Source organism: Strix aluco, chromosome 20 (genome assembly GCF_031877795.1).
Source record: "Strix aluco isolate bStrAlu1 chromosome 20, bStrAlu1.hap1, whole genome shotgun sequence".
NCBI lineage: Eukaryota > Metazoa > Chordata > Aves > Strigiformes > Strigidae > Strix > Strix aluco.
This window is the reverse complement of record NC_133950.1, coordinates 10361930-10384949: the sequence shown is the minus strand read 5'-3', so window position 1 is coordinate 10384949 and position 23020 is coordinate 10361930. Positions and strand designations below refer to the sequence as shown.

The window sequence follows — 23020 nt, the reverse complement described above, 5'->3', positions numbered from 1 at the left end:
GCACACACGCACGCACACCCCCAGTGTGTGGGAGAGGAGGGTTCCTGGAGGGACCCAAAGACTTGAATACCTCTCAAGGGAGATGAACAGCTGGCCTTGCACACGCAACCAGTAACTAGGAAGAAGAGGGTTTTATGTTGAGTCTGAATGAAAATCAGGACAAACATCAGTTGTTAGAATGTGCCAATCAAGGGCATCTTGGTAAATTCCATGTAGAGAGAAATTTTAATTTAGAGCTAGTGTTCAGTCAGTAACCAAAGAAATACTCCTCAAATAAAAGTGCTTCAGATCTCGTGGTATGGGAAACCAATAATTATGAGATACAGTGAACAATACAAGGTAGAATTGCTAAAGGGATTAATTAGCCTTAGTCTAACTAACCACCATAATTGATGCAAATATACATCTGCAGCCTGCTGAGACATTAGATAGTCATCATACACCTGCTCAATTTACCAGTGTTGCAGAACACAGCTGTCAGAATGATTTCTGGGTTTTTTTCCTGGAACTCCTTGAGCATAATTGGCTGCTGGTTCTTTTGTTGTTCAAAATGTTGTCTTTTTCTCTTTTCTTTTTCTAAACAGCACTTCCATGATGGCAGAAAGGCACAACAACATATTGAAACTTGCTGGAAACAACTTGAAGCAGTAAGTGGAAACTGCCTCAGATGTGACATTTAAGTAATTTTTATAGTGTTTTCATAGAGATGGTTCCAAACATTATATTTGGAAAAAAGAGGATGTATGGATAAAAGCTGTAGAAATTGGATTTTTAGCTCTGCTGTCTTAGATATCTTACACTGGTAGACATGAAAAAGTCTGTTTTTAATAGTACACTTGGCTTTCTGTGGGATCTGTGTCTATCGTGAGTAGCATATCATTTGATATGACTTGAAAAGTGTGCTAAGTGTTGCTGGAAATAGAGTCCCTAAGGGTCCTATTCAGATATTCCACTGTAAGCTGAATAGCTTCATACTGCATGAATAAATTGAATGGGACCATCTCTTGAGTAAGGTGCTGTTTCTCAAAAGTAAATAAATTGGAATTGTCATTCATGTGGTGAATGAAAAGCGAGACTGTAAGTACAGGAGAGGATAAAGAGGGCATCAGTAACCAAAAGTCCTACTTGCAAACTCCCTTGTGCATTATAAAGATGAAAGGTTTAAGTGTTGGGAGTGATTTGGCCCATGAGAGCAGAAAAGATGCTAACAGGGAAAAGACATTGAAATACTGGTGATGTTGGGAGAAGCAAGCAGCCTGAAGAACAGAACAAAAAATGTGTTTCTGGTAACTTAAAAAAAGTTCTTTAGATTGGAAATGCATTCTAATGTAAACAAGCGAGTCCTAAAATCTGACAGTTGTTACAGCAGATCAGTTTAGGGGCAGGTATTAATTTTAGGTAGATTTTTATATCACGCTGCTTTCCCATAATGAAGGCTTCTGTTTTTTCTTTTCAGAGTAAAAGGCGGTTTGAACGTGATTGCAAAGAAGCTGACCGAGCACAGCAGTATTTCGAGAAAATGGATGCTGACATCAATGTTACAAAAGCAGATGTTGAAAAGGTGAGCCAGAGGATGGAGAGATTGTTTGTAAACATGGGTGTGATAGGTTTAGTTTAGGATAAACCCTCTGAGGCTTAATGCCTCACTTAAGACAGTCTGTAGGTTAATTAAAAATAGAGACATCTCTGCAGAGACTTACATTTGCATAAAAATTCTAAACAAATACAGTCAGTTTTCTTCAGTAAGATGATATCTGAGTTTAACATAGCTGTCATGGCTCTAAAGGAGTTTATGCAAAATCAGTGTTAACACCCCAGATTCTGTGGCAGTCAGGCTTGTGAGGGCTCCCTGAGGGGTGCTTGTAGTTACCACACGTTGGTCACTTGGTGATCCAGGTAGAACTAAACTTCCTGCCTTTTGAGCAAGACTTTGAAGATGTCCCGATGTCATTGGTCACAATGAAGTATTACCAGAATTGTTGTTTGAGGTCCTAGGCTTACAGCAGGACAGCTTTTCATGTTATGCAGAATCCCGGAATTGTGCTTGTCACAGATGGCACATAGCTTTTATTTTTATTTCTCAGTTGCTGTCTGGTTGCAGAGTCACTTGTGGTTTTTATACATTGATCCCCATTCAGTGAAGCTTTTGATCTGATGCTTAGTTTTAAACATTGATTTCTCTTTCAGCATATCCATCTTGAAATATCTCTTCTCTTTAGTTTGATTCCAAATCAGGCATGCAGAAGGATGCTTAAAGTTTAAATGTCCAAGGCCAGTGGTGTACCTATAATTTAAGGAAGCAATGGAGAAGGAGAAAGTGTGTTTAAATCGCTTCTCTTTTTGGTGTTACCAACCTGCTCAGAAGATGTGGTAATGTAGATCAGAACCATCATGTTACAGTGTGTAAGGCCAGTTTTGTCTTCCCTGAACTTCAAATATACCAAACATTTTGTTGCAGGGACAGGAAAGGAAACTGAATTATAGGTAAGGAATCTTTTCCAGTCCAAGATGATCCTTGTAAAACATAGGTTTTTCTCCTCAAGAGGTCTGCTGCTTTCTGTTCTCAGTTAATTCAATCCTGGGAAGCTCTCAAATACAAATTTTTCTTTACATCTGTGGGATCTTAAGATACTTCTAGTATGCTGAGAATCATGGAGGTTGCGTAGCAGATGGTATCAGGGACACTATTAGAAATGAGGACAGTAAATGGAAAAAGAAGCTCAGAAAACTTCCCTAAAGTGCTATTGTGTATCAAAGGAGAAAATACCTCTTTGGTCTTGTAATTTGCTTGGCTATTAGTTGTAAATTCACCGTGCAGATCTGATCCTTTGTTGCCTTCTGGATTTGTCAGGGCACTTTACAGATGAATGCATGTACAGGATTGTTAACGATGTAGCTCCACATGTGGGTTTTTTTGACAGAGGAGGATCATCTCTGCTTTAAATGTATAAAGTGATTTTAGAATACATTTTTTCATAGATAAAATTAGCACTTGCCCTAGATTTTTTTTTTTTTTTTTTTTCCCAAAGCTGAGGCCATGTCAAAGGCATACAGAGACAAGACTTACTATTTGAAATAGAGGGCTGAAACACCTTACTTCTACATCTGACCTTTTCTGGTTAGAGTGAAAGGCTGCGTATTGGTGCTATATCAGTCTGATAGTGTTAGGTAAACTCTGGGAAGCAGTCCCCACCCTGGTGCTCTTTCCCTGCACAGTGAAGCAGAGGGGCTTCCTTTCTAAATTTCTCTAACTTTTTATTGGATGGATTTGTACATTATTTATTGCAAAATGAGGCTCAGTAGCATCTTGAAAGAAAAAAAATAAATCTGTTGCAGTCATGTGCGTTGGCTAATGTCAGGAGAAGGCACTAGTCAACTTTCCAGTCAGTCAGTGGGGTAGATGGAGAAGGAAAAGGTTATCAAAACGAGTGGAATGTGAAATAATATTACTGAACAGAGAGAACAGTGTTTTCCAAGTGCATGTGTTAAACTGGGTTCATCCATGTAGGGCTCTGAATAATGCCCTTTCTTTGCTTCCCTCTGCCCGTGTGACTGGGACCGCTCTTACATAACTCCCAAGTGCAAAATAGGATATTGTTTAACCAAGCGCTGCTGGTGAGGGCAGCTCTTGCTGACTCGCTCCAGGGAGATGCAGAAACTGCTCAGCTTCAAATGAAGCAATATGAGGACTTTTACCTCCTTCTCCTATTACAGCAGTTCTTGATTTTTCTCTTGCCCTTTATGGATTGGGTGCTGCACTTCTACTCCCAAAAGCTCCCAAAAATCTGTCTGGCCAGGAAAGCAGACAATTTGGCTGTGTTCAGAGCCAATGCTGCTCACTTTGGAGGAGGAACAAGGTGGAGGAACAAGGAACGAGGGGTCGGTTGCCCTCATTTCTTCAGCTTGAGATTGACACCTTGGCTACTTTAGCTTGTACCTGCAATTATGAGCAGCTACTAGAGCTATTTTTTGCATCATGCATTATAGAGTAATGGGATTAAAATTCTGCAGCGATCACAATGACACATGCAATTGAAAAAATGTATAGCTGCAATTTGCTAATGCACCTAATGCTAAACTGTTTGAGGCTCTGAAATGCTCAGACCTCTCGGTCTTTCAGTCATCATGGCCTTTGATAACTGCAGCAGGAAATCCTGTCATGGAGCTGCCAGCTACTAGTACTTAACATGGCCTTGCCTAAGGGATAACTCTTCATGTTAGAGTTTGCTAGGATTAAGTAACCGGAATACTGGCCCGGAAGAAAATTAAGAGTGACTTCTTATTTCTCCAGGACTGTTTCATGAAGGGCCTCAGGTGGTGCTTAGAGGCAGGGCTGGGTGTGCAGTGTGGGTATCTTGCACCTGGGTCCAAACTCCCTTTTGTAGGACCAGCTCAGGTTTGATATGCAGAAGGCATGTGCCTTCTGTGCCACTTCTGTGGCCAGTATGAGCTTGATCATCTTTGCAGCTGGCCAGTCTGGTCGTTGATCTAGGAGAAACCAGGGTGTTTAGCTTTGATTCCTCCCCGCTCCTTTTTTGGTGGTATGAACATGGAGCAAAAGGCTGTGTTCAGTTTCTGCAATGGTCACAGACCTTATGCAGGAATCAAAGGAGAGTGGATTAGGGCCCCTGAGCTCCCTTCCTGTGTTTGCACTGAGCCTCTAAATTATCAGCAGCTGACATTTGCACAGAGATAATTTAAGTGTCAACACAAAGTGCAGTTTGGCACAAAGGTTTTGTCGGTACAGTTTAGCAAAGTCAGGGTAGGAACCTTACTGTGTTGCAGAAAGATGTACTGGGAAAATATCCTTATAAACTAAGTAAATGGTGCAATATGCTGTCGGCAACACCGGGAAGCCTTGTAGGTATTGCTGTAAGCTTTAGTTTCGTTTAGATCACAGGGGGATGTCTGCTTAAAAGCAGTTCTCCTTCAAAAACCACAGTGGAGCTGCTTCAATTTTTTGACCATTTGGGGAAATGGTCTCTGCCAGCAGCACAGAGCTGGTGGACATATAAGGAAGCACTCTATTGTTTGTTCCTTCTCTTTAGAGCTGCAATCACTAAAAAGCTGACATCTTTATGGGATAATGTGGTAGTACCCAGTGATGCCTTTGCAGACTTCTTGCAATAAAAATAAAAATCAGCTAGGTTTTCTAAAGGTTTATTTTCAAAGTAGACTTCTCAGAATCTCTTGAAAGAGGAAGTAGCTGAAGCCAACCATGGGAAGGGGTAAACGTTTTGTCTCTTGGTTTGCACAGCAGTTGCAGGGGAGAACAGTGGTTTGAGGTACTTGGTGTCAGGCAGGATCTGTCCCTTTGCTGAAGGGTAATGCAGTCATGTGTTGGTGTCCTAGTTGTTTTTTGCCAGAAAACAACTTCAGCTTTGAGTAGTAAAAAATGAGCTGTGTGTCACTTATCAGAACTGCTGTCCTGAAGTCAGGTCTCATCACCTTGTTCTGACCTTTGTTCCTGTTATGGTAGGAGAGTTCTACCTGGAGTTGTTTTGAGATAAATGTAAATGTATTGTGGATTTAGAAAGTAGTTTGGTAGTAGTAGATTTAGAAAAACATAAAGTGCAAATTTGACCTTAACTCCCGTAAGTTAAGAAGCCTCTTGACACTGCTAAAAACATGGGCTGGTATTTTGCTGCTGTGTATTTTTGACTCATTTTTAATAAGTCTTCAACCCGCACCCAGAAAGGATGAACTTGTATTAAGTTTTTATTTGTATCCTGTGACAGTTGGACATATTTTCTGGGGCAGTGGGGTTTTCCTACTGAATTTTCTTTCAGCTTACAGCTGCTTAAGCTTGTTCAAGTCAGCTGTCAGTTTGAAATGAAAATGACTCCAAAATTATTATTATTACAGAATTATCATTCCATTCCTTCATCTCTTCCCTGCTCAATCATATGTCATATCTAAAACCAAAAGAAATGAAAAAGTTGATGGTTCTATTCCTGTGCTGACTCTGAGATACTTACGAGTTTTAGATGTGCTGGCCTTTTTTTGTCCGTTTTTGTTTTGCTTTTGAAGTGAAGTGAGAAACTGAGGGAAATAGAAATAATCTCAACTTTATTGAAATCTGTAGGAGCTTTCCCCAGTGCTCTGTGACTTTCAGATCAGGTTATATCTGCTCTAGCCAAGATTTTTGGAGTCCCAGAATAGCTGAAGATTTGCATAAAGGCATAAAACCTCATAATACAGTATCACCATGACATTAATTTTCTAGTCTATAAATATAACTACAGAGAGATATTGATATTTCACACTTGGTTTTGTTTTCTCTTCTCTTTTCTTATGCCACGTTCCTGGGGTGCTCACCATCCATTTCAGTGCAGAGTCTTTATCTCCCACCCTACCCATAGAATACACGTCCACTTACATTACCTTGGATAGTCATGAGCTGAAGCACTGCCAAAATCTTACTGAACATAGATGTGGAAATATTGCTACTTAGGAATTGGAATAAGCTGATCTTCCTGCCTGTGCAAATGCAGTTATGCTGTCAAGGGGTAAACTGCTTTTCCAGCCTGTAGGCTACTGTGCTGTGGGATGAAAATATTTTCTTTAAGAATGTACACATCCTCACAATGAAGGGTGTACTAAGGTATTTTTACCTGGGCTCTGGAGAAATCTGTGTTTCAGCACTATCCTGCATGCACTGTTTGCAACGTGCTTTGTCACAGCAGTCAAGTCACAGCAGAGGCGGATGCAGCGTGCGTCGCTGAAACCTCACAGAGAGACCGCAGAGGAACATCTCCAGCTCAGTGCTCTGTTGTTGCAATGTGCATCACCCAGGTTTTAGTTGATTAAAACTGTCAGCGGTAAACTGCAGCATAACCTGAGATTGTGGGTATCTGTCTTCTGCAGATCATAACTACTTAATAGGACTAATTTTTCAGCAGATGCTGAGTCATCTGCCCAGTGACAGTGGGGCGTGTTGTGTCCCCTCCTTCTGCCCACCTCGAGGCACCTATTGCCATAATGAACTTCCCAGCATTTTGGAAAATGTAGTGCCGTGAAAAGGTAATGTTAGAAGGTGGACAGGCTCTGCAGCGTTTCTGTCATTAACATGACAAATACTTACTGCAGTGAATAAATCCGGAGGCTTGGCTTTTCCTGTGCTCTGCTGTGAATTTATAAAGGTGCAGCAGCAGCATCTCAGTGAAACATGCAGGCAAGGTGCGTAAGGCTCAGTCCTGAACATAGTGCAAGAGGGCCTGGCCTGTCATTTCTTATTTGAGAGTTAGATGTTCCACAAGATTTTCCCATGTTCTCTGCATGGTGGTGGGTGTTACATACTTTGATTAGGCAGCTGCTTTTCTCTTGCTCTGCGGTTGGATCTGGCTGAAACCTTCTGTGGCATGGGTCAAATTTGCTATCAATTCAAGTGCAGTCTTCTCTTGGTAATGTGACTTAAAGCTGTTAGATTCACACTAATGTTATTTCTCTGTGTTATGCAGACCTCAGTCTCCTTGAATTGCTTCCTTCCTAATGGATGATGTAGTGTGTGAACATAGGAAGTCCCTCAGGACTGTCATTTGCATTTCTGGAAGAGTAAGCCTTGTTTACAACCTGCTGTCTGTGACACTATACAGCAGTTGTTTCCCTTTTGGAATCATGGCTAATTTAGGAGTTTTGATTTCTAGTTAATAAGGAGTTAATGACTGCAGCAGGAGTGGCTGGAAAACTTTATAATTATCCATGTGCATCCCATGCATATGCTGTGTTAGGTATTAAGAGATCAATGAACAGAAGCACCAGTCAGTTTTAGTGGAGATAAGGAAATCCGTCTGAACTCACATTTCCTCTTAGCAGTACTCCTCTGCAGTAATGCTCTACATAGCAATTGGAGTTTTGTAACAATACAACTCTGTTGGGAGGTAGATTGCTAAATAATGCTAAAGGAGTTGGGGAGGGAAAGGGGGTGTGAAGGGGAGGCTTAAGAGCAACTTCTGAATTAAAGATCAACTGCAGTTTGAATCAGAAGTGTAATATAACCAGCATTTTTAGCTAGTGCAATTAGTTTATGCTGTACAGTTGGAAAGCTTGTTTATAGTAATTCCATCAAAATATTGGAAGAGATATCATTACGTCTTTAAGAACTAAGGGAAAGTGAAGCAGAGACCTCAGAATTTAGCTTATTGTTTCCAAGTTTTTCAGTTTAAGTGAATGTATCATACCCATAAAGTTGGGTTTTAAGGCTGGCAGGTTCATACTGATAACTTTCTTGGAGGGAGATGACTAGGACCATTCCTAGTATTCGAAGTATGAACTAAGCAATGTGTTACACAGTCCTGAAATAATTTCCATTATTTATATTCAATACTTACATTTATACACTGCAGAATTTAATTGCTTGTGTTTAGTACAACTAAACAGATCTCCAGAAATCATTTAAACATTGTTGGCAGTGCTCCGAATAAATCTCTTCCTGTTACCCCGTCCCTCAAGTCCACATAATCTTCCACCCGCCGTGAACACCTCATTCTTTTGTAATAAACTTTTGTTAGGTATCCTTGTGGAACTGTGTTTCTAAGCTGTGTGGCAAGCTATTGGGTGTTGGCAGGGATTTGCAGTGTGGTCACCCAGAGAGTTTGGATGTTTAGCATTCATGACATGAGAATGGCAGTGCAAGGAGGCAAACTTTTGGATTCAAGGCACAGTTATTTCACGAGGGCCTTGGGGCTGTGCACTGAGAGGTTCTTCTCTGGTGCATGTCAGCGGTGCATGCTGCTGTTCTTAAATCTTATGTAATGGTCCTTCTCTTACACAACACTTAGACTGCTCTCAACACTTTTTAGACCAAATTGAGGGGATTAATTGAAAGTGATAGAAAAGAAAAAGCGATACACTTCTTTCATAATGAGGAAATACAGCACTCAAGTTTGTGCAAGGGAGTCTGCAGCAGAACTGAAGTCTAAAGCCAGGCAACCAAAGTCTTGGACTCCTTCACTTCAGAAAAATTTCAGGTAACCTCTAGCTGTCGGACTCCATTAATCAGCAAGCAACTGTGCCTTTAGTCATCCTGAAGGACTGGTCGTATGAGACACAGTTAAGTGAGTCCTTGTTGCAATATGATACTTTTATTTTACCTTTTTTAGTAGTGCAGATGTGACCAGAGCAATTCAAGAGCCTTGTGCCACATGCTTACTGTGCTACTGTCCCAGCTCCATTAATTTGGTCCATCTTTCTGGTTAGAGCTTCAGTGGTGTTTTGTTGCCACAGTGTATCTCTTGTTAGTGAGCATTTCTATAGTCTGGCAGAATTATGTGGAATGTAACTAGATAACAATTCCTGAGATCTGGTGATGAAGATTTTTCCATCCCCTGTCAGCGGCTTGCTCATTTGTATATTACATTCAGCCAAAGAATTTAAGGGATCCACAGATTCTCAGATTTTTCTCCACCTCTTCTAATGTTAAAAAGACAGATTTTTCTGTTTTTTTCCTGTTTGTTATTTTTCAACCCCCACTCTACCTTCCTGCTTTCAGGAAAGCAAATTTCAAAACCTTTTTCTTCTTGCCTGTTCAGAGACCAAACTGGTTATTGTAAAATAGTAAACAATGGAGCTTGATTTGGAGGCTATGTAAATCAAAGCCTGAAATCCTGGCCCTGCTTTTGAAGTCCATGGCAGAATTCCCACTGTTATTAATGATTCTGCAAACGCTGCCAGTGTTGCTGCTACCAAGAGGCACCCGCTGCTGTTCGTGATGGTGCCCGCTCGTCCCAGAGCTGCTACATGAGGTGGTGGAGGGAGGACCAGAGCCTGAAAAATCTGTGAGCAATTGAAAGCATTCTTGAAATTGGTGAAGTGTTTCTGAGTCTGCCTTTATCATTAAGTTATTTTGAAGGGATTGGGTAGTTCAAGAGGGGCAGGGGTGATTTTTTTTTTGTGTGTGTGTGTTTGCATTTTAGTCTGATCTTGGATTTACCAAAGACGGATCTATTTTGGCAGGCAGTGGCCTGGCAGTGATGCATCTCACATGCTGTCTGGGTTTAAAAAAAAAGGCGAGGGAGGGGGAATGGGAGAAAAGAAAGAAGAAAGAAAACTACACCAAAGTTTTGACTGGAAACTCTGCCATTCTGGACAAGAGCGACTGCTGAGAAGTTGAACTGTTCCACTTAGTGTGGATCAGCTGAATAGCAGCCAAAGCTTTTTTCTGCCCTTTTCAGTTATTCATATCACTCCCACCATAACAGCCTTGAGGAGCTGCATTTTTTGTCTGTGTAAACCCAGAAGACAGTGTGTCTATTGACCCTCTTGCTGTTTCTGGAATGTGTCTTAGAAAATTGTTCTCAGCAAAATATCCTTCATTCTTTCCTGTATTGGAGACCAAAATGGCAGAAAGCGTACTTGATTTTTCAAAATTTCTCCTACACTTAATCACCAGTTGCCTTTCATATCAAACCTGATTTTGGGGGAAGAAGGTATGTGCAAGTAACACAATACAAGGTTTTATATTTTGACTTCTCTGGGAGGCAGCATGTAATGCATAGCAGCTTGCTAATGTTTTCTCACACCTTCAGGATCAACAGTGTCCATCATAAAGATGTCTGTATCCCCTTCTGCTGTTAAATTTTCCTTTTCTGACTGCTGGTCAAAGGCATAAAGTGCTAGGCTTGATTTCAGATCAGTATATAAAGCTTTGCCTAGGACTGCATGCTTGCAAGGACTATGGAGAACTTTCCTCGTCTGTCGTTCTTTTGTCTCACTCTGATAGGCAGTGATTACTTAACTTGCATCGTATTGCTAAGCTGCAGGATCTTTCAAGCAGGTGATGAGTAGGTTCAGACTAAATAGATCTCCCTAATGCCAGTTATTTCAGAGTAAAAGGGTTGCAGGGTTAGCTTTCTTCTAATTTCTTATTTTAAAGGTGAAAGAAATACTTCCATAAGTACTTCAGTCATGAAAGATTTTAGAGCATCTATGTCCCATCCTGGCACCTGGTACTTAGCTTGCACCTGCCATCTCTGGACTCCTGGTGGAATCATTTAAATGTGTGGAACTAACTTCTGATGCTGTTTGAAAGTCTGGTTTTTGCAACTCAGTGGTTAGGTAGAAAAGCTGCAGGAAATGTGGTTAAAATAGTCTTGAGAGAATAATGTTTGGTTTTTTCCTGTCACCTTGTAGAAGAGACAGAAGCCATAGTGCATGTTGCCATTTCATATGGCTATTGAGTTCAGTGTTGTTTTTCACATAAGGTAAGTGCTGTTGAGGCATGATTATTTTTTTTAAGTGCTGAAGACAGCCACAGTTCTACCGATTTTTAAAAGTCAACACTTTTGAAAGTTGTTACTGCCCTGCAGTTAGCTGCTGCCCTGCATTCTCCCCCATCAATTAGCAAGGCTGTGTAAAGGAAGGAAAAAAGATTGGTTTTGATTCTGTTTAATGGCAATTCTGTATAGGTTCTGTGAGAGAAGAGGTCACACATAATAAACCCTACCTGCAGCTAGTGTGCTTTTAACTAGCTCAGTATATCAGAGGGATACTTTACCTAAAGTTTTCTTTCAGAGTTAGTTATAGAAAATGCTCCTCTGGTGTGATTGTGTTTAAATCTGATTGCCATGGCAGTGGAAACCTGAAGTTTACCCCTATCCTCACTGTAAGGTTAATGGTGCTGCAGATACTGGACTGTTGTTCATTTTGGGGAGTGCTTTTCACAGAATCACAGAATCGTCTAGGTTGGAAAAGACCTTGAAGATCATCCAGTCCAACCATTAACCTAACACTGACAGTTCCCAACTACACCATATCCCTAAGCGCCAAGTCAACTTTACTCTTAAACACCTCCAGGGATGGGGATTCCACCACCTCCCTGGGCAGCCCATTCCAACGCCTGACTACCCATTCTGTAAAGAAATGCTTCCTAATATCCAGCCTAAACCTTCCATGGCGCAATTTGAGCCCATTACCTCTTGTCCTATTGCTTGTTACTTGGTTAAAGAGACTCATCCCCAGCTCTCTGCACCCTCCTTTCAGGGAGTTGTAGAGGGCCATGAGGTCTCCCCTCAGCCTCCTCTTCTCCAGACTAAACAACCCCAGTTCCCTCAGCCGCTCCCCATCAGACCTGTGCTCCAGACCCTGCATCAGCTTTGTTGCCCTTCTCTGGACACGCTCGAGTAATTCAACGTCCTTTTTGTAGTGAGGGGCCCAAAACTGAACACAGTAATCGAGGTGTGGCCTCACCAGTGCCAAGTACAGGGGCAAGATCACTTCCCTGTCCCTGCTGGCCAGGCTATTTCTGATACAAGCCAGGATGCCATTGGCCTTCTTGGCCACCTGGGCACACTGCTGGCTCCTGTTCAGCCGACTGTCAATCAACACCCCCAGGTCCCTCTCTGACTGGCAGCTCTCCAGCCACTCCTCCCCAAGCCTGTAGCGCTGCTGGGGGTTGTTGTGGCCCAAGTGCAGCACTCGGCATTTGACCTTATTAAAACTCCTACAGTTGGCCTCAGCCCATCGCTCCAGCCTGTCCGAATCCCTCTACAGAGCCTCCCTACCCTCGAGCAGATCAACACTCCCATCCAACTTGGTGTCGTCTGCAAACTTACTGACGGTGCATTCGATCCCCTCATCTAGATCATCAATAAAGATATTAAAGAGAAGTGGCCCCAAAACTGAGCCCTGGGGGACACCACTTGTGACCAGCCGCCAACCGGATTTAACTCCATTCACCACAACTCTTTCTTGATGAGACATGCATTGGTATATGTGACCTTTTGGGTTTGTTGCTGCCATATGAGTTCAGAGAAGAGCTGCCTTAACAAAAACAGACTTTGGAGAAGGAGGCAATATCTATATACACTGGGCACGTTTATTTGGGGACAGAAAGATGTTACATACAGATGTATGTTTGGGGGTGGGGGGAGCATGCAAAATCTGTGTATCTTTTGCAAATATGTGCAGAAGTACACATTTGAAAGCAAATTGCTTTTCTTCTCCCCACAAATGCCTCAAATGTATATACCCTTTTCTGCTTTTTCATGATGCTGAGAGGTGACCTCATTCTTTCTTCCTTTCAAGGCAGGAGGGGATTTTTTGTTGCATTACAAGTACCTAGCTTTGACATCTCTTACAACTGAGTAATCTGGCAGTCTGTAGAAGATCTGGATTGTGGTTTCACATGTGGTGCTGGAAACGTGAGCTCCTCCTCAGTCATCCTTGCCCAGTTAAAGGAGAGAGTGTGTTGACTGAGAACTGCATCACAGTATCGTCCTCTTATATCTGAAGTCATGATCTGGTTTTCCAGAGATGGTTATTCCAAAGCCTTTCCTCCTGAAAATAGTGTTCAGGGCAGATATTTTAACTCTAAGAAGCCTGAACAAATACTTCTCTGAAGCTGTTTCCATGCACAAGTGAACACTAAAGAAGGCAAAAATTTATTTTCTGTAAAGCTTAACTATAAATTACTCCTGAAATAGCTCTTGTGACTCTCTGCAGCTCCAGGCTACTACATCCATTACTCTGAATGTGAAACTTAATGTCATCAGCTCATTTTTATCATTCTGTGCTTCAGCAGAGTGCAATAACCTAGCTATAAAATGTAATTCTGTTAATACTAGAAGTGATGATGTTAGAGTGACATATTCAAGGAATAAAAAAATTGTAGACTTTTTTTATATTTTTATTTTAAGATCCAAATACCTCACTGGAAAAATATTTAAACTGTTTGAAGCTTGCCAAATGCGTTAAATGGCCAGGAGAAACAAAACATCACTGGGGCTCTCATACAAAAATTCTTGGTTTTGGAATGTTCCCAATTTTACTTACTCATCTGTTGCCTCCTCTTACTTGGGGCCAGTTAAGATAGTTTTGGAAACCAAGCATCTACTCCTGTATACATTTAGCTCAGAGTTACTTTGCTCATATCCAACCAATGAGCTTGCTCATGAAAATGAACTCTGATGACTTAATGTTTGCTGGATCTGCCTGGAAATGTGTAATAATGGATTTCTTGTTTTTCTGCTTCAACAATAGAGTCAAGGGACAAATTCCTGAGTTGCACTATTTGGGGAAAAAAAAAGAGAGACAGCTGTATGAGTGGGACTGGGGCTGTTGTAGAAGTCAGCTCAAACAATGGGTTGCTCTTAGGTAGATGAAGAGAATGGGCCTCACAAATGGATATTGATCTGGAGCAGCTGGGACTTGAGGAAGGGGTTGGGAGACAAGCGTACATGACTCTTACAGCTGTCAGCCTTTCCATGGCTGACTTTGTTTTGCTGGTAAATTTGTGTTTGTAGTACAGGGCTATATTGTTTTCCACTCATGTTTAATGTAGCTATATATGAGTGGGTGGATGATAAAGTTTAGTAAGCTGTATAGCACTTGGGTGGAAAAAATGATTGATATGGCTTCTGGAAATTTCACTGCAGCAGGTAAATTTTCTGAAGTTATATATGCATCCTTTACAGGAGTTAGTGGACAGTTAAAACTCCTGGGGAACAAGCAAAGTTGAGAGTCTGTCTTTTTTATTTGATTTATTTATTTGGTTATAGTTGCAGTCTTTTCCATTTGATGCTACTGTTTTATCTCCGATTATGCACTCAGTGCCCAGTATTTTTTCTCATTGTGCTTGAATGATTTTTGTAGAAAGAATGTGAAGGGGATCTAGGAAATTCCTACAATTGACTGTGCTTGCAAAAGAAATAGCTGAATTGAGGTGAAATAAATTATTGGGTGAGATGTGTGAGCTGGACAAATGGGAGGGAAGCCTATTTTTTTGCAAACTGAAATTTGAAACCTTCTGGCAGAATCTGTTACCTTCCAGTTATGATTACTAAAATGTTCCATGATTTGGTATTTCATGGATTTATTGTCAGGAAACTATTGTCTGCTTGGAACAGTTGAAAGAATAACCCCATTCTGAACTGTTTTTAATGGGAGCCCACTTAAAATATGTTAAAATTAATTGCTGTGCTGTTTTCTGTGAAATGCCCAAAAATCCTTTAAATAATTTTTAAAGCAATCTTTCTTTCTCCTTTCTTAAAGGGATTATTTTGAAATTTAGGGTGTGATTGGAACATAACACTTCGGGGACGCGCACAGCACTGTTCCAGGACTAGACAGGCAGCGGAGGGTGAAGAGGCTCTGTGAGTGCCTGAAAAATGAGTGCAAACTCAGGATAGTTTAGATTTACAAAGCCAAATCCTGGGCTTACCTTGATCAATGGCAAAGCTCTCACAGGAGCAAGCATTTGGTCCGCAGCCGTGGAGCAGGCTCTGCTGGGGCAGGTGGGAGCGTGCATGGTGGAGTGGGGCTGTGTGGGAGCAGCGAGAGCAGCAGAGCCCCGGCCAGGTGGATGCGAGTGGGAGAGTGGGGAGCTCCGATGTGTGGGTGCAGGACAGGGAGTGAAGGCATATGGGTGTGGGGAACTGGGTAGGAAGGGAAGAGAAGGAATTGCTGCTGTATGAAGGCCAACAGCAAGGAAGGAAAAGGCAACTAAAATAAACAGATGGGATAGACAGTAAGGGAATAATATTGGGCAGTGAAACAGATAACAGAAGGCCTTGGGAAGCAGAATTGTAAATCGGAAAATATAAAAGGGTCACTCGAGGACAGGCTGTTCTAGGGAAAGAAGTGAGGTTAATTGCCCAGTGTTCTGCTATGGTGGGTAGTAAAGCGAATCATCTGTGTAGGTAAAAATAGGAAGGGAGTCGTGTCTCAGCTGCTTCTTGGGCTCCCTTTTCTTTGTGCACTTCATGCCAGCACTGTTCAAGGAGGTGCAGATAAAGGACTTTGCAGGAGCACAGTGGGAGCACAAGTTAAGATGTTTTGTCATGATTATGTTGGCTAAGACATGTGAAATGAGACAAAACCGTGCTGGCTTTTTTGTCACTTCCCTTTCCCCCCAAAATACTGCTCGCCAACAGGTAGGTAGTTCATCAAAGCAGGTGCCATCCAAGGGGGCACATAGTGGAGCAGGAAGAGTGACCATACAGAAAACGTGCATGCCTGTTAAGTGGGCTAGTAAAGGGCAAACTTGTTCAGTGTTTTACATGCTGTACAAGCAGAGATTGTTCATGGAAAGAGCATGTTGTAACACAAGAAAAGAATGGGGGCAGTGTGCAGGCTTATGCTTGATGTAGATGAACTGTTTCACAAAATAGGAGTAAACCAAAAGCTGAGGTGTTCAGACCCGTATGCTAAGGTTCCTGTGGTGCCTACTGGTAAGGATAGCAAGATGAGGAGTCACGCAATGCAATTTCTTTCCATGTAGTATAAATGATAAACTTATTTTGGCATGTCTTTAGGCAAGACAGCAAGCCCAGCTGCGACATCAAATGGCAGAAGACAGCAAAGCAGAATATTCTTCCACTCTACAGAAGTTCAACAGTGAGCAGCATGATCATTACTACACACACATACCAAACATCTTCCAGGTAAGGATCACGAGCACTCATCTAGAGTAGCTCATAATCTTGTGATTAGAACAGAGGGGTGTATTGCACCTTGCCTCAGTTCTAGGAACCTGTCTTTTACTTTTTAGTAATTTTAGTCACCATTAGCAAATCTTACATACAGTCTGCCAACCCAAGAGATGGAGAGCTTGGTAGGAGAAATTGTCCCTTTCTCTTAGACTAGATATCAAGTGATAAATAATATATGAGGAAGGTGACATTGAATCGTCATGACACATTACGATAGTCTTTGGAATCCTCACAATCTTGCTCTGTTAAACTCTTGTGTCCATGCAGCTGGGGAATGAGAGCATTATTTGTGTTATTGGAGCAGGAGTCAGATGGGCGTCATTACATCTGTAAAGCCTTTATAACCTGTCTTCAAATCAGACTTCACAGATGTTTAAATTTAAACCACAATAATTCTGCAGTAGTGCATGTCAGAGGGTTTAAGCAAGCTTGCTGATTGTCTTCGGGTGCCTAAAGAAAGACTAGAGAAAGAACAAAAAAGCCATCAGATTTATATTGACTGAAGATCTGAGTTTGTGGTTGACTGAACGAAGAGGTTAATGTAGTAGAACAGAAGTTCTAAATGACTGTTCCATTGTAATGGGTCATAAGCATCAGAAGTGGAAAATACAACCTCTTTAAGGGATAAAATGTCACATACTTATCTGATGAGAAATAACTAATATTTGCGTAGTAAATGTGCATTTTCTTATCCGTAGCTGGAACTTCTTAGCTAAATGGACACCACCTCTTTTGCTTCATGGTATTTCAAACCAATGTCTTGAGATAATTTATCTCTGACATCAGATATAAAAATTTTTGCAATGTATATTTGTATGTAATGGTAGATCTAATAAATGCTCTGATTTGTAGGTGAGCATGCTTACAGTACTGCAGATGTATCCTTTTCACTACCAGTGCACCAGTAAGCTCTAGTGCTTTCTTTTAGATGTTGAAATAAGTTGTTTTGTAAAGAATTTATGTTGCTTGTGGATCAGTCAAGACAATGGGGATTTTTAAGTTGACAGTGCTCCATAAGATTCCTGCAGTCTAGTATGAAACAGGCCGTTCCTGTTCATGCCCTTCCTATCCTGTTATAATCTGTCATAAGTGTTACACCACATCCAGTTTCCCTCTGTTGTACACGAGAGGCCCATGGAATAGATGCTGGAGATCGTGGCACTGAGTCCATTGAGCAACAGGGAGCATATGTTGTGAAGTCCTGGTATGAACAATACATGATGTACAGGACTGCCTGAAAAACAAAAATTACCTTCTAGGGAAAAGGGGGAGACATCAAGATTTTTGTTTGCTTGGATTCTGCAGTGGAATGAAAATAAGATCTTTCAGAACATGTGTAGAAAACGTAAGAATTTATTGTTGCAGAAGTTCTCTTAAAAGCCTTAGGAGCTATCCTTACAAAAATCCAAAGCTGGGGTTTTGACAAATCAGCATTTTCTTAACACAGAAAGCTAATTGAAAAATTCCCAGTAATAGTGACAGAGATTACTTTTAGAATGGCATTTTGATATTTAAGGGAACAGTATCACTTGGTGCCTTCATGAGAACAGCTGTCCTAGTTTGTTCTTAAAAATATATTTAAACCATAAATTTTAAAGCAGCTGATATATGCTGGGGAGAAAAATCAGTTGAAACTCTGAAGTTAATCTTGATATTTGATCTGAATGAAATCTAATGTTTTAGAAAATACAAGAGATGGAGGAAAGAAGAATCGTGAGGATAGGTGAATCCATGAAAACTTTCGCGGAGGTTGACCGCCAAGTGATCCCTATCATTGGAAAGTGTCTGGATGAAATAACAAAGGCTGCAGAATCAATTGATCACAAGAATGTAAGTGTTGCATTGTTTCGATTGTTGCTTCTCGTTTTTAGTATTAATCACTTATGGAGACTTAAATCCTCGGTCCGGGCTGCAGCACAAGAGCTTTATAGTCATAGAACTAAAACAAAGAATAGCTTCTTGTCCCAAGCTACTTTGTCTGAGGCAGGATGTGCTCAGATTATTTCCCAAATCTACTTAACGCCCAGCAATGCTTCTACCACCACACTTTTTCAATTATTTTTTTTTTTTACTTTTAGGAATATTCTCTCCTTTTTACTAGGTTAATTACTTTTTGAAATATTGTAATTGAAAAATAGGCTTCTGCATAGGATAAGGAAGATGGTGGGCATAATTCCAGATACCTAATAATCACCAATTCTTATTCAGATGGGTTCTATGTCTAACAGTCAGAAAACTGAATGTTGCAGATATGTCTTCATTCCAGTTTTCATAATAACGGAAGCATTTAAGTATTGGCTACATAAATTATTGCAAACAACTCTGTCAAAATTTCTACTTTACTGTAAAATCTATCTTTGCAGATTTGATGTTTGCTAGCAATCTTGATTGCTGAACACCATTGTAGGAGTAAAAAGAAGCCTTCCTGATAAAAAGGCTGATCGAGAGTTCGATTGAGCTTCCTGATGTATGGTTAGCACAAGGACAAATGTGTTTTCTATTTTGTTTTAGGAATGATCTGCTCCCTTTGTAAATGAAGTCTCTGCTCGCTCTTTCAGTCCTTCTCATGGATCACATTAGTGCTTCAAATACAAACAGCATGTGTCTTGCTGGCTGTTTGAATTTCTCATACGTCTTTTTCACTGGAATCTTTTCTGAGTTATTCAATGCCCAGAGCCTGGAGACTGCCATTAATTGGCAGCATAAGCCTGGGGCTGAAGTTTTGAAATGAATCCACTGCTTTCTGCTTGGCAATTGCTCTCACAGAGAGCAGTGTAGGAAACCAAGGAATATGAAAATTACCCTTTCAGGGCAGGAGAAGGGGGGAGTTGGAGCACAGATTCCCACGTTAGAACAACGTACCCTTATTGAGGTGCTGCATGGTAAAATCATGTTGGGGAGATTCATATCTAAGCCTATGCTCTGCTTGAAGATTCAAGTGAGGTCTTAGTAAAACACACATAAGGCTTAGCTAGGTGTTAGAATTGCTGTGAATTTCATATTCAAGTTAGTCTCTCTTGCACACAGATAAGTCAGATTGATGGCTCGTGCACAAGTATGACATTAGAAAATGGTGGTTTTGAGCATTGATAACTAAGGGATCTCCTGTAAGCACCATGCTAACAAAAATGTATTTAACCAAATTTCTTATATCTGAGCAATTACAAAGGTTTTAGCGTGTTCTATCTGGAAAACAGCTATGCCCATACAGGATTGTTTTTTCTTAAAAATCATCACAGATTTTTTTCATCTCTGGAACAGTAGTTTCTAACTTTCTTGATAACTGATATGCTTGTTCCTGCCTTTCTGTAGCATGCAGGTCCTGCCGCTTTGCAAGCATGGCCATTGGTGCACACAGTAGCAGTTTAAAAGCTGTATTTTATCTATTTCCAGATAATGTACTGCCTTTGCCACTAACGCAGAGTGTTACAGCAGACCTTTCCCATCTCACCCCTTAATATTCTAAGAAGCAAGTCTGGGCTTGCTTAGGCTACCATCAGGAGAAATTTCCTCAAAAGATTCAAATTGAAGGTTCTCTCCTTTACTCATCTTTTTCAAGCTTGAAAAAATTTGGCTATGAAAGTCAACTAGATCTGTGCTGTAGTCAACTTTGAAAATGAGGTCAGATTCCAGCAAAGTTGAATGCAAGGACAGCTGGTGATAATATAGCTAGTACAATGGTGAGCAAAACCAAGAGCCTGCTGAGCAGGAAAAGCTTTGTGTGAAACTCTGGGCCCATTCAGACATGTGTTTCCCAGCTGGGAGCAGATCTCCAGGATCTGGTAATCATAAACAAACGTACGGTATCACTAAACTTGAAATGTATAAGGTCAGACAGTATGACACTGACAAAAGGCAGTCATGCATTTGGAGTTCTTATTTAGCTTTGGGCTTATTTTCACTTTTTCTACCCAGCTATCACATACAGAGTTACTGAAGAAGGGGGAGGGTAAATGAAAGTTCTGCTGTTAGTACAGTAACTTCAGTTCAGAAACCAGAGCTTTAACTGGAACCACCACAACTAATATAGATGTACTTGTCAGAAAATAATTATGGAGAAAGCGCCAATTCTAGTAATTTACCTTGTGTACCAAACCACTTGTCAGCTCTAGCTGAAAGGATGTAAGAACCTGCAAGTTCTGCAGCTTTTTGGTTTTTTGCTGCCAGTAAAATATTACCAGCTCATGCTAAGGCATTACTGTGCAAAAAGGAAAAACAAAACAAAAGCAGCAGAACTTTGCACTTCACATAGGTATCTCAGAGCTTTTTGATAGTCAATTTTCAGCTTCGGGTAGGCTTACTACAAACGTTGGTCTATGAAGGTGGGGTTTCTGGCGTTTCTGAACCAAATGATTTCTAGCATCAGAATTGTGTAGTACAACAGTATTTCTGTAGTGACATCGGCACTGTGGAAGTGCAGGCTGCTAACAGGCTTCCTTTCCACAGCCAGCTCCGTGTTCCCTCCCTCTGTGGATGCTAGCAGGGTTCTGGAAGATCATTTTTCTTCTAGGGCCCCTATTTCATTGGATAGTGTGAAGAACCAGAATGACATATGGGACAGATTTAATACTTTGTATATTCTCTGCATCTTAAATATTACACAGTTCTGCCTCATGCCCACTTGCAAAATGGCCAGTCTTTCAGGCTTAGTTACTATATTTGCAACTGTGTAAATAGGATTGCTTTGTGCCCTCACTGAAGTGTACTGAATTCCTCCTGATAGCGATAGAAACTGTCTGGATTTGGCTGGGAATACTGGTTAGCCCTGTGTTTTTAACACAATTGTAAATACGCTTCTTTTTCATGTCCTCTTTCTAACAACTCGGACAACACAGAGGTCATGTTGCAAGGGTGAGCTGGAGTGACTGCTAGGTGAACCTATGCAGAACTTACTTGAGAAGGCTCTAGCAGCAGATAAAATTAATTTGTTATGGACCTTGGAGTTCCTGTTATGACATTATCTCTGTGATATATGGAGCATGCTGGTTATTTTTAGCACCATTGTAGTGGAAGGATGTTTTGACTAAATGGAAGGAACACTGCAAAATTAAGAGAAAAAAAAATGAAAAGCTCCATGCATATGTTAAAATACTAATAGAGTATTTGATCTAACCTTGTGTGTGTTTGTAGTCTCTTCTCTCTTCCTTCTTCATCTTGCTTTCATGACTATTATTAAAGATCTCTTCAGATGTTTAGATCTCAGGAAGTTGTAATGTCAAACTAGGATGAGATACTGGAAAGTGTTGTTCTGCCTCCCGAAGAATTTTGTAGGAATTTCACAGTGCACCTGATAGGTTGAGGATCTTAAACCTTAACTTTCTTCACAATCCCATGAAGACTTTTGCAAAGCTTTTCCCATAGGTGTGTTTTGCTCAGTTGAGTCTGGCCTCTGGGCTATCTATCCTACTAGATTTCTCGTTATTAGTATTTTACCTGTGGACATAAGCAGAATCTGTGAAATGCCTCCAAAGCAACAAGTTCATCTTTTTTATCTGAACAGGATAGTGGTGCTCCTCTAGAGGCTAATAAGATATTTGTGTGCTGTGGCACAGTTTCTCTAATGATCTTAGAAGAAAACTGTTAGAACAATATAACATAAAAAGCTCTCTTACCTGGAAGTCGAGTAGATGCAAAATGTGTTAAAGTCCATTAGATTTAAATGCATTTGGCAAGCTGAGGTATGAATTTGAGTTTATGTATAATTAATTGTGTTTGTAGACCTGACTGGGACAAATGTTATCTATTGTTCTTTGATTTATTCCCACCCTTGTCTAAAAAACAGCGACACCATTGCCTACAGTATACTGCCAGAGTGTGGCTGACATAAATCTAGTAGTTAGTGCCAAAAGGGTATGTGGCTTTAATGACAGCGTGTGGAGTTCCCAGCCACTGCCCGCACTTGCATGACCTTGGACTACTCAGTTGTTAGGTAAAGCTTGTAAGAGCAACTCCTGCCATTTACTGTAGCTGAGTTCACAAGCACCAACTTATCCACTTGTGTCAGTGTGGTCACTCAAGAGCTCCTTTATATAGGAGCATTAATTAGGATTTTATACTGGTTTGCTTATAGCTGCATGCCCAGCAAATCTATACCTTAAGTATTTGTTACGAGTCACTTAAGTTCTCTGTTGGGTTACTGAAGTATGATTGCTTTTCTGGTTAGTAAAGTTAACAATAATAAGCTCTTAGTCATTTTCACCAGTAGACATGAAGAAGCCTTTAAAAGGTGTTTGTATCAGAATTTTGATTCTTATGTTGGAAATGAATTCAAGGGAATGGAAACGCTGCTGGGTTGTGGTCAGACTCAGGGGTTGTGCAGGTCAGTGGAAGGTTGGAACGAGGACACCTGAGTTTACTCTTCCTAAGCATCATCTTTAGTTAACTACAATGACCTATGCTTTAATGATAGTTATGTATTTTTAATTTCCCTAAATAGTAGTCCTCTGCTTTTTATCTGTTGGCATTTTGAGTAATGACTGGTCTCTGTAATACCTTTGCAAAATGGACTAGAACGTCAGAACAGGAATAATGGGCTATTTGAGACTAAAGCTAAAGCTCACCTGCTTTATTTCTGTAGATCAATTGTTTATTTA

At 40.7% G+C, this 23020-nt stretch overlaps 1 protein-coding gene across 36 annotated transcripts in view; it reads left to right on the top strand.

Moving 5' to 3' along the window:
- The window catches only part of FNBP1 (formin binding protein 1), a 102778-nt gene that overhangs the window by 50731 nt on the left and 29027 nt on the right, over window positions 1–23020 (top strand). For all 36 annotated transcript variants that reach the window (XM_074846736.1, XM_074846768.1, XM_074846767.1 and 33 more), the window contains exons 5-8: window positions 585–647; window positions 1457–1561; window positions 16251–16379; window positions 18111–18257. In XM_074846736.1, the coding sequence (XP_074702837.1) occupies window positions 585–647; window positions 1457–1561; window positions 16251–16379; window positions 18111–18257 (444 nt within the window). The remainder of the gene's footprint in view (window positions 1–584; window positions 648–1456; window positions 1562–16250; window positions 16380–18110; window positions 18258–23020) is intronic.